Source organism: Mustela nigripes, chromosome 4 (assembly GCF_022355385.1).
Source record: "Mustela nigripes isolate SB6536 chromosome 4, MUSNIG.SB6536, whole genome shotgun sequence".
Taxonomy (NCBI): Eukaryota; Metazoa; Chordata; class Mammalia; order Carnivora; family Mustelidae; genus Mustela; species Mustela nigripes.
In genome coordinates this window covers 140,669,097-140,681,384 of record NC_081560.1, presented here as the reverse complement: position 1 = coordinate 140,681,384, position 12,288 = coordinate 140,669,097, and the positions used below count along the sequence as shown (strand labels likewise).

General features: G+C 39.5%; 1 protein-coding gene across 4 annotated transcripts in view; it reads right to left on the bottom strand.

Annotated features, from left to right (window-relative positions):
• KAT6B (lysine acetyltransferase 6B) overlaps positions 1-12,288 on the bottom strand; it is a 187,686-nt gene that overhangs the window by 54,720 nt on the left and 120,678 nt on the right. For all 4 annotated transcript variants that reach the window (XM_059397863.1, XM_059397862.1, XM_059397864.1 and 1 more), the window contains exons 5-6: positions 639-754; positions 314-395 (exon numbers count right to left, since the gene is read on the bottom strand). In XM_059397863.1, coding sequence (XP_059253846.1) covers positions 314-395; positions 639-754 — 198 coding nt within the window. The remainder of the gene's footprint in view (positions 1-313; positions 396-638; positions 755-12,288) is intronic.

Sequence of the window (12,288 nt, the reverse complement as noted above, 5' to 3'; positions counted from 1 at the left end):
CACCTCTGAACATGGTACTGAATAATACAGAGAATGTTCTGAATTTCTGACCTACCTAACCTATTCTAATAAGGGAATGGTTGTGGGAGAGGAAGGCTCTTCTTTATCCCTGTGTCCGAATTAGTCTTTATTATATACATTACCTGCAAACTAAATGCTTTTACACTCCTCTGTTCACAAGCTGTGCCAAACCCACAGGAATAAGGCGGGTAGGAGGGGCAAAGAAACGCTTACAGAACCTGCAGATCTCTGAGCTGGACAAGGCTAATGTGTATGTAATAAAACACATTTTAACTATGGTTTAAAAGTTCACCTTTTGGCATTCTGGAAAGTGGGGGGTCACAGCACTCCATATGGAATCCTCTATCACAGGAGTCACAAAAAAGCATATTATCCTGTAAGATAACATAGTAGAAAGTAATTGAGACTGAAAAAGCTGTAAAAAGCCACAAACTCTCATCTTAGCCCATGAATAATAACAAAATATAATGAAGGGGTAGCATGATCCCTGCTGAAATCTGACATCACATGTGTTTAAAACTCTAAAAAGAAAACAGCAACAGCCTACAAAAACGAAACACCTTAACACTGAAAGCTTGCCCTTTACCTGGGGATGGACCGCGGTGCGCCCTACTTACTGCATTTTTGCCTTGGATCCTACATGCGCTGCACGTCTTGCACTCGATGCACTGCCACCTTAAGGCCTTGACGTTTGTTGTTAATTCAGGACAAAATTTCAAGCACGATGGGTGTCCTAGAAGAATAAAAAGCAAATTACTTTACGGAAATGTGGCTTTAGATTTTTTCAATTCTCACTCCGTCATACTTAGTAAAGAGTGATAATGTTGGCTGAAGACTTAAAGAACTGGAAAATACAAAAAGATCAGAGAATCTGAATTGTACTTCCCTTTCTGGCTTTTTCTACCCGTGACTACAGAAATGTTTCCCTAAGAGAAATCTGAGAATTGTATACCCGTTCCCATCAGATGTCTTGGAGAACTTGGAGATAACATATGCTCTGATCACATTCTCATTCCTGTCCCTTTGGTTCATCTCCTTCCCTGGCCCTCCTCAGCAACCAAAAACTTTAACAAAAACTCCCTGGTTTGCTGGACTGTGAGGAGGATGTGAAGTTCAAGTGATTCCTGCTCTGTGTAATGAAATCATAGAACTTACAATGACAGCTAAAGAAAATGGGGGGTAGGGACCTGCTTAACAATATTATTACAAATGCAAAAAAAAAAAAAAATTATACAGAGAGTATCCCATTGCTGGGATATACACAGACCATACTGTTGCCGTCTTGCCCCTGGGTCCCTGAATTTAAATTTTGCAAGTAGAAGCAAAAATTATGAATCTGAGATTTAAGAGGTTAGAAGATCCAGGTCAAAAAGAATATGACAAGAAGCAACACCCATTGCAGGTTTCCCACATTCTTCTGTGTGTCCAGCTTTTTCACACTATTTTGGGCACACTTAACATCTAGCTTTGCTCACAACACAGAGGCAAAGTGGATAGCCTGAGGGGCAATACCATTCAAGGAAGCCACCCAGGCTACCCTCAGTCATAGATTCCTCCAAAAGGCTTAGGGAGTGTGAGCCTACACTCTCTGGAAGACAGTTCAGTTTAAAATGTGATGGTCTTTTTATCACCCAAACCTGAGATCTCTCTCTAAACTTGATTTTATTTTTCTAAATCTGGTCTTAAAATAGTAAGAACATTAGTAAATCCCATGTGAAAGAACTTATAACCAAGCTGCAAAAGAAACCTGAGGGTAATAAAAAAAGCAGATTCTGCAATTTCAAAACTGTTTTATAATTTCCTGACTTTGGCAGGCTCATTGTTTAAATATGTATTTTGGGTCGCTGCCAAAAAGGTCCTCCTCCCTAAAGCTTAACAGGTGCTTCATAAAATTCCACCCACTAGGAGATTTGGCTTTTTGAAGTAAAAACATTCAAAATCAATCATCAATACCGTTAATAAAAGCACACTATTTCTGAGTTAAAAAAACATATATATTCCAAACATCTGTATGTAAGATGTTGAGGAAATAAAATGTTGTCATAGGATTACAACCTCAGGACGCAGAGACACCCAGGCAGATGCATTTAACCTATGACACCATTTCTTTTTATAAGGGCTCCTCTCATTCAAATGAGTAGCACAGGGGGAGGAAGTTGAAATATATAAAAATGGCATCAATCACTTCTTTCTGCTCAGGAACAGCAAACAAAGACAGCTTGCTGGTCTACTTTAAGAAGTATACTCTGAATGGGGAGGGGAGAGATCTACTTTGATCAGGGTTCCCCCCTCCTTATATATAGCTGGGAGGGGGGCAAGAACTCAAGTTTTAAAGAACAGCAATTTAAATTCCACCCTTAAAATAGGTCCCATCAGCTTAAAAGTATACCATTTACTTCTCTTTTCCCCCTTTTTATTACTTCCTGTAAGTCATACATCACTAGCACATATGACCTCAATTTCATGCACTAAAGTTTTCTCTACATTTAAATCTGCTTTTGTACTTTGTAGTTTAGTGTTCAGTAACTAAGGTAATTCACATCTTATTATAATTTACTATTTATTCTCATGGAGATCCAATGGAAAATACTTTTTAATGATTACACCTTTTGAAAATTAATGATTTTAGCCACTGTCAATCAAGAGCAACAAAAATTCTTCCTCTTTTTGCTTTCTCTCACTTTAAGCAATATTGTATCTCAAAACTACCATTTAAGTTACCCTGTCATCTAGAATCTTGAGCCTATCTTTCCTTTAGGCAGCAATCTTACCTTTATTTAGCTCAAGAGAATTGGCCATAGATCCCTTCTAGCTCTAAATTTCCATGATTCTGTAAAGATGCTGAGGGATGAAGAAACATTTCCACTTTATTTTCTCATGCCCCTTTAAATTAACACAAAAGACTGAGTCTTTTCTTTTCTTTTCTTTTCTTTTTTTTTGGTAACTGAGTCTTGATATATCATTACACAATTACAGTAGTTCAAAAAGGACAAAAATGCTACTGATAATGAAATTCCTTACCTCCCATTTAACCATTCCATAAACTCAACAATTCCCTCTAAAATGTAGGAGATTGCTCTGCTGACAATTCACAGTTGTTTGTCTTTCTGGACTTTATTCTACTTTTGTGATGTGCAGTTTATGAGATCTGAGAGCATAATATGTATTTATTCATTCATTCATTCTTATTACAAACATATATGAAGCACTAGTCGCTTACAGTAGTTTTATCTAGCAAAACCAAAGGAATACTGTTTAAAATTAAACAAGTACCAATGAAACCACAAACCAGTAAAAATAATTTTTGGAGTAAGTACTATGGGAGAAAAAAACATGGGCTCTGTAGTAGACAGCATAATGGCCCTCAAAGATGTCTACGCCATAATCCCTGTAACCTGTACCTATCGTACCTGACACGGTAAATGGAACTTTGCAGGTGACTAAGGGTACGGGTCTTAAGACGAAATTATGGGGGGTTATCTGGGTAGGGACAATCTAATGATGAGTACTTAAAAGCAGAGAATCTTTTCCAGCTGGGTTAGTAAAATGAGATGAAAAGGGGAGGATATAAAAGGCTCCACCCAGCTTTGCTAGCTTTGAAGATGGAAGAAAGGGGAAACCAGAAGCCAAGAAATATGAGTGGCCTTTAGAAGCAGGGAATGCCATTTACCTAACAGCCAGCAAGAAAATGGGGATCTTGGCACGGCTAACTCATACTCAGTGGAGCTTTAGGGTTGTTAGGCTGGCTCAGTTGGTGAGGAGTAAGACTCTTGGTCATAGGGATTTGAGTTTGAGCCCCACATTGGGGAGAGAGTTTACTTTAAAAATAAATAAATAAAATCTTAAAAAAACAAAAACTGAGAGCTTTGCCATTAAGGTCAAAAGTAAGACAAGAATGTCTACTCTCACCACTTTTATTCAACAGAGTACTGCAAGTCCTAGCTGCAGCAATCAGACAAGAAAAAAGAATCAAAGCACCCAAATTGGTAAAGAAAAAGTAAAGCTTTGACTGTTTGTAGATGACATGATAGTCTATACAGAAAACCCAAAGACTCCACCATAAAATTATTAGCACTAATAAATGAATTCAGTAAAGCCACAGGATATAAAAATCAATCTACAGAAATCTGTTGTGTTTATACCCACCAATAATAAAGCAGCAGAAAGAGAATTTAAGAAAATAATCCCATTTGTAACTGAACCAAAAATAAACTTAACCAAGGAGGTGAAAGACCTAAACTCTGAAAACTATAAAACACTGACGAAAAAACTTCAAGACAATGTAAAGAAACGGAAAGACATTCCATATGCATGGGCTGGAAGAACAATTATTGTTCATTAAATCCACAGATTTAATGCAATTCCTATCAAAATACCAATAGTATTTTTCCCAGAACCAGAACAAACAATCCTAAAATTTGAATGGAACCACAAAAGATCCTAAATGGCCAAAGCAATCTTGTAAAAGAAAAACAAACCTGGAGGTATCACAATTCCAGATTTCAAGTTATACTACAAAGCTGCAGTAACCAAAACATGATGGTACTGGCACAAAAACAGACATGCAGATCAATGGAAGAGAATAAAAAGCAGAGAAACAAATCCACAATTATAGCGGTCAATTAATCACTGACAAAGGAGGCAACAACATGCAATAGGAAAAATGGTGTTGGGAAAACTAAACAGCTCCATGCAAAAGAATAAACCTCGTCTACTTTCTTACACCACTGATAGAAACACACTCAAAATGGATTAAGGACCTAAATGTGAGGCCTGAAACCATACAAATCCTAGAAGAAAGCACAGGCAGTACCTTCTCTGACACTGGCTGTAGCAACTTTTTTTCTAGATATGTCTCCTGAGGCAAGGGAAAAAAAAGCAACAATAAACCATTGGGACTAAATGAAAATAGAAAGCTCTTGCACAGTGAAGGAAAACAATCAACAGAACTAAAAGACAAGCTACTGAATGGGAGAAAATATTTGCAAATGACACATCAGATAAAGCATCAGTGTTCAAAACATATAAAGAACTTATAAAACTCAACACCCAAAAAATAAATAATCCAATTAAAAAATGGGCAGAAGACACGAACAGATGTTTCTCCAAAGACAACACAGAGACAGCCAACAGATACATGAAAAGATACTCATCATTTCTCAGGGAAATGCAAACCAAAACTACAATGAGGTATCACTTCACACCAGGTGGAATGGCTAAAATCAAAAACACAAGAAACAACAAGTGCTGGTGAAGATGTGAAGAAAAAGGAATCCTTGTGCACTGCTGGTGGGAATGCAAACTAGTGCCACCACTGTGGAAAACAGTATGGAAGTTCTTCAATAGAATTACTGTATGATCCAATAATTGCACTATTGGGTATTTACCCGAAGAATCAAAAACACTAATTCAAAAGGATATATGCACCCTGACTTTATAGGAGCATTATTTATAATAGCCAAATTATGGAAGCAGCCCAACTGTCCACTGACAGATGAATGGATAGAGATATATGTGTGTGTGCGCGCACATGTGTGTGTATGTGGAGTGGAGTCTTATACCATTAAAAAAAGAATGAAATCTTGCCATTTGCAGTGACATGGATGGATCTAGAGAGTGTAATGCTAAGTGAAATAAGTCAGTCAGAGAAAGACAAGTAACATATGATTTCATTCACATGCAGAATTTAAGAAAGAAAGGAGAAAGACGACAGACAAGCCAAAAAAACAGACTCTTAACTACATAGAGAACAAACAGATGGTTACCAGAGGGGATGTGGGTGGGGGATGGGTAATAGGTGAGGGGGATTAAGAGTACATTAACCTTGATAGAACACCGAGTAACAGAATTGTTGACTCACTATACTGTACACCTGAAACTAATAGAACACTGTAAATTAAAATTTAAATATATATATATACACAAATATAATAAAAAAATAGGAATATGTATATATTTTTAAATATATTAAACACACACACACACAAACATGTAACAGTCACATGAGCTTCATTGTGAAAGAGCCTAAGTGTATGAGGGGAGGTGATACAGAGAGCCTCTGGTGACTGATCCTGAGTTGAGAAGCACATTCGTAGCAGAATCAGGCAAGAAATCCAGACAGGGTTCCTGAGAAGCAGCAGGGTAAATTCTTTGCACATTTTTTAATTTACGTCTATTGGATTAGATCCCATTTTATCTATCTTGTGTGTGTATGTGTATGTGTGTGTGTTTTAATGTCTGGAATCATTATCTTGAAAAGTAACTTGGCTATCCTTATAAGGAGATGACTTTCTGAAATACACACACACACACACACACACACACACGTGTTTGTTTAAAAGGAAGGGAAGGGGAGGGAAGGAAAGGAGGGAAGAAGGGAGGGAGGGAGAAAGCAAGCAAGAAATCCAAGCAAGCAAGCAAACAAGAGAAAAAGAAAATGGGGTTCTTGGTCATACAAACACAAGGAAGTGAGTTCTGTTGACAACCTTGTGGTAATTTATTACAGCAGCAATGGAAAATTAATAAACGCTCTTGACAACGGGTCCCTAGGACTGGCTATCTGACCAACCATCTGTCCATCTGAGATGCAGTAAGGAAAAGGACAAACATTTCAGATCATATAGTCTAGCAGGAAAGAGACACATTAAATAAGAATTAGAATTAACATGTGACAAAGAGTGGTTCAGAGATATGGATGAATCTAGCATGATGTTTGAGGAATGGCTTCCTAAAGAAACGCATAGGATGAGTGGCATTACATGGGAAAAGGAGGGAGAAGCTGGCGTGTACTGAGGGACAGGGGGCCATGGCACACTCACAGAGGGAAGGTGCACTATAACCAGTGTGTGCACAATATGGGGGGGGGGGTGTCACGATGCAGAACAGGGTTAACAGGAGCCCAACCAGAAGACGGTTCAAGGGGTATATTAAAGAATTTTGATTTTTTTCCTAAGGGTTAATTGGTCGTGACTAAAATAGATCTGGGAATAGATTTTGAAGTTTAAAAAAATTCACTTAGCCTATCGCACGGAAAATGGTTAAGGGGAAAGAGAATCAAGATTAGATTTAAGTTACTGTAATAGGTCTGAGTGGTTCTGGTGGGAATGTATGGATATACTGAGGATGTGGGATACAGATTCGGACACACAATCAATATAGGAATAGGACAGAGGACGGCTTGTGGAATCAGTGGCCAGTGGGGTGCCATTTGCTAAAATGGGAAATCCCTAAGGAGAAGAAAGAGGTTAGTTTGCTAAGATTTCTACTGTTACTGCTGTGTTTGTGGTTTTGGGGTAATAGGGGCACTGCAAGGTTCACAGGCTGTTTGGGATCCCTAACTCTAAGAAGCCTATAGGGCGTCCAAGTGGAGAAATTCTGAAGGCATTTCTATCTAAGCGTCTGGAGCTCAGGGGAAGCTATGAGGCAAAGAGTAAGAAACACAGGGCTAAGAACAGAAGCCTGAAGAAACATTTAAGGGATGGAACGAGACAAAGGAGCAAACAAAAATGTATATGAAAGGAAGTGGTGACAGACCACACAGAGAATATGGATCGTGGAAGCCAGAGGAAAAGAACAGTTAAGAAAAAAGATTTTCAACAGACCAAACAGGGCTGAAGACTATCTGGTGTGAACAGAAAGATGTACACTAGAGTCTGATACGGACTGAAAAGTGACCTCTAGATTTTGCTACACACACACCACAGGTATTCCCGACCCGCATGATTTCAGGGAATAAAAGGCCGGACGCAAGGTTTCTGCTTCCTGTTTCTCCACTTGGTCAGTCCAACTGTGGGCTTGTGGAATCAGGGGCTCACAACCTACGAACTCCTCTTCAGATTCCATCTTTAGGTTTCTCTCTGGTCAAGGGTCTCCCTCCCAACCTAATCAATCATTCAGTCCTCATCTACTCAGGGTGAAGCTGAAAAACCAAGTCTTGAGGCATTTTTCTCATAGTGACTTTAAGAAACTGGCGATTTTTTAAAAAAGATTATTTATTTATTTATTTATTTGAGAAAGAGAGAGATCACAAGTAGGCAGAGAGGCAGCCAGGGGGTGGGTGGCAAGCAGGCTCACCACAGAGCAGACCCCCAGGACTCCAAGATCATGACCTGAGCCAAAGGCAGAGGATTTAACCCACTGAGCCACCCAGGTGCTCCAAAACTAGTATTTTTATTTTCATTTTTTTTACATTATTTTTCTTTACTTATCTGTCAGAGAGAAAGAGAGAGGGAGAGCACTAGAGCAAGCACAAACAGGAGGCGCGGGAGGCAGAGGGAGAAACAGGCTCGCTGCTGAGCAAGGAGCCCAACTCGGGACTCGATCCCAGGACCCCAGGATCATGACCTGAGCCAAAGGCAGACACAACTGCCTTCAGAACTGAACTGTGCTCAGACCAACGGAACCACCCATGAGGTGGCCAAGAAACAAGTGATTTTTTAAATATACCTATTTATCTGCATACCGCACCTAGCAGCTAGCTGACTCTGGGAGCAGAAGGCAGGCCAGTTTTGTTGCGGGTTGACACATGCATAAAAACAATCCCAGCGGAGACTTCAGGGGTCCTGAGGGCAGACTGGTATTGGGTGCCACGGTGCCTGCTCCTTCTGCTGTACAAGGGTGTTTTCCTTACCTTCCCAGCTGCATCACAGCAGCCTCTCTTCGCCGCCGGTTTCAATGAGCATCCACTTAGAATGATGCTGTAATTTTGAACTGTACACTTATCTTAGATTTGCTAATTTGAAAACACACATGCACACAACTCATCTGTAAGTAAGATTTAACCACCCAGCAATCTGAGCAGCAGACACAAAATTTCATTTGGTATAATATCTAATACTTATGTGAAGCTAATTAAAGATAATTTGGTCTTAATGAGGCAAAGAGAATATAACAGTGTTAATTTCAAAGTAGGCTGATCCATGAAAGTCAAGTAAAATCACTTCCTAGGCCCAACATTTCCAAAGACCTGAATATGACTATCTGATGATTCCCACATTCATATTAGCGGTTAGAATGAATAATCCTTCCCATCTGTGTAATGTTCTATAGTGACTGACGATGCTCCTATCGTGATCTCACTGTATGCTCACAACAGTCCCACGGATGCTTGGGTACAGACGTCAGCCTTCACATTTTAGAGATAAATAAAAACCACAGTTATACAGCCGGCACACAGAAACCTGGAAAACCGTATTTGAGGCTCCATGCACTCTGTACCTCACCTCGTATTTTTACTACCTGCAAACCTGAATTATTTTTTCAAAGGAACTTGCAGCAAGAAAAACATAGTTAAAGAAAATACTGCCCATTTGCAGCACTGAGCCACCTTAAAAATAAAGACATTTCTAATTGGCTTACTTTATGATGTAAGGAGAAGGAAACATTTATTACTCACATCTATGAAATCTAAGCAGAGTTTAAGTGTGACATCACACAAATGGTACTTCAGACCCAGGCGACGGCAAACCAACAGGCACATATGGGAAACACATTTCAGAACGATCCTCCTTATGGGCTGCCATCTATATTTCCTTCTTCTAGTTTTATACTGCTTTGGGCATTTCTTTCACTTAAACTTTTTTCATTAGGGAGTCCTTTGATCATTACAAACAGTTTTGATTCAATCCTAGAATCAATGGACTCTTTGGAGTATGAGATAGTAGCTATTTCCGTAAGGCCAACTAGGGGTACCATCCACTCTGTAATTCCCACTACAGAAACTGGACTGGAACATACATGACAATGGGGCTTGCACCATTATTAGAGGGTACTATTGAGCCATGCCAGCCCATTTTATTATTTTTGCCTCCTAATTATCAAGTGTTACAACAGAACGTTGTAACTACAAGAATCCCAACCCGCCCCCACACCCACCTCTCCAAAGAACAACTATATTTGATTTTTATACATCTATTTAGAGAGCAGCATATAAAAGGCTACTCATTGAACTAAATGTCTACAGTGCATCTCCTTGAGGTAGAAACAATAGGTTTTTCTTGACTAAAGTAGCTAGACCCAGGGGTGCATGGGTGGCTCAGTGGGTTAAAGCCTCTGCCTTTGGCTCAGGTCATGATCCCAGGGGTCCTGGGATCGAGCCCTGCAACAGGCTTTCTGCTCAGCAGGAAGCCAGCTTCCTTTCCTCTCTCTCTGCCTGCCTTTCTGCCTACTTGTGATCTCTGTCTGTCAAACAAACAAATAAAATCTTTTAAAAAACAAAATAAAAAAATAAAGTAGCTAGATCCAGACTGGCACAGCACATAGAAGGAAAACACTGAGTGAACCTCAACACTGAGGATTCCCTGGTGGGGTCCAGAGAAACTCTCTTAGCTATTCTCTATTCTAAGCAAAGGGATATGATGCCCCAGGGCTTGAATTTCGGCCATGACCCACACCTTGACTCCAAAGTCTCTGGCTTTTTCTACCTGAAAGGAGGTGGGAGGGGAGAACTGGCTCACAAAATAACTCTAGCTATATAAGCCTTCTAAGGCAGTATCCTTCGTCCATTCCTCTCCATTTGTTAAAAGGGAAAACATAACATTACACCTACATACCCTGGTAAAATAAGAAACTTTAGGGGAAAAAATTTCAGTGACCTCCAAGTACAAAGGGGATCAAACTTCTCCTTTGGCAGTTTTTCAATCTGGGAAAGACGAAGGGAGATTGATTACATCAGAAAATCTAAGATGTACCTGTTTAGAATTACACCTTTATACCTTGTGAAGGAGGCCTTGAAGTTATGATCTAGCAGATAACGATCTCAAATTCCTTATCAACTCAAGTAAGTGTATCAGCAGAGGTAAGGAAATATATGAAGGGAACTTTTCTTCCCACATTTAAGTGCATTTTTAATCTGTCCCAGCAACCAGACAAATAGGTACTCAAAAAAAAGAAAAGAGTGAAGGTAGTTTTTAAAGTACCACCTTAAAAATCACAAAGAGTAAACCATAGGCAGTGCACACCACTAAAGTGATCAGGCAGTTAAACAAAAGAATAATTCATTCAGAGTGAGCCTCGTGAGAAAACCTAAGAGATAACTCCAGAGTCAGAACTGATGAGTGAGGGACTACCTCACCAGGATAAAACAGGGAGACTGTAGGGTTGAAATTTATTAAACTGAACATACAGATAATGTTTCCATGCCCTTTTGTCACTATCCATGATACCATGGGCAGGTAAAGAATTTTAATGAATCTGTAAAGCCCATCAAAAGGACTGTCAGAATACATTTCTCAGGCAGAGTTTGCAATGTCTTATTTCCAAGGCTCCCTCCCAGTCAGGTCTTAAAAGCGACAGAACCACATAGAGCTTATCCAGTTAAACCTTTCTAGGAGGAAGAAGAATCATTACACAACACTGTCATTCTTCAGTGAATGAAACATTTCCTCTATCCAACCATCAAGCAGCTGTCAAAAATGATGATAAGATATGAAATTACGTGCAGCAATCAAGGACAATATCAAACATGCCAAATAATGACAGTGGCTGACATTTATAGCACACTTACCGTAATTGTCATAGACCCTGTCCTAGGCTATTTACTTCTGTTCTCTCATTGAACTCCCACAAAATCCAAGAGGTAGGTGCTACCATGATCTAATTCTTCTAGTGAGGAAATCAAGGCACAAAATAGTTAACTAGTTCAATGCAGAAGAACTAGGCTATGGCTGGCTCTTGAGTTTTTCTTAACTACTACTATACTGACTTCCTAAACAACAGTATGCTATGGTATTTTGCAGGTTTGTTATTGTTTTTCAAGACAACCATCATCAGAGAAATACTGTGTTTTCTATGTTAAAGTAACACTTGGGGAGGAAAAAAGTTTCAGTAGGCTTAGAGAAGAACATTTGAAGATTAACACTAAGAGATTATTTTTTAGAAATCCAATTCACCACCACTCAGTCTGCTGGGAGTGTGTGTGTATGTGTATATATATATACCCATATATATAACCATATATAAAACTACATACAGGGGCACCTGGGTGGCTAGACGCTTAAGCATCTGATTCTCAGTTTTGGCTCAGGTCATGATCTCAGGGTCACGGAACAGAGCCCCATGCCTGGCTCCCAGCTCAGCAGCGAGTCGGCTTGTCCTCCTCTCTCCCTGCCCCCCGCCCCCTACTCATAGTGTCTCCCTCTCTCTCTCTTTCAAATAAAAAAATAAAACCTGGATGTGTATATAAAACATAGGCAACTATCATATGATTAGCAAGAAGGAAGAATGGCTTGGGAAGACAAATTCTTTGTGTAAGCACAATCGGACTTCCTT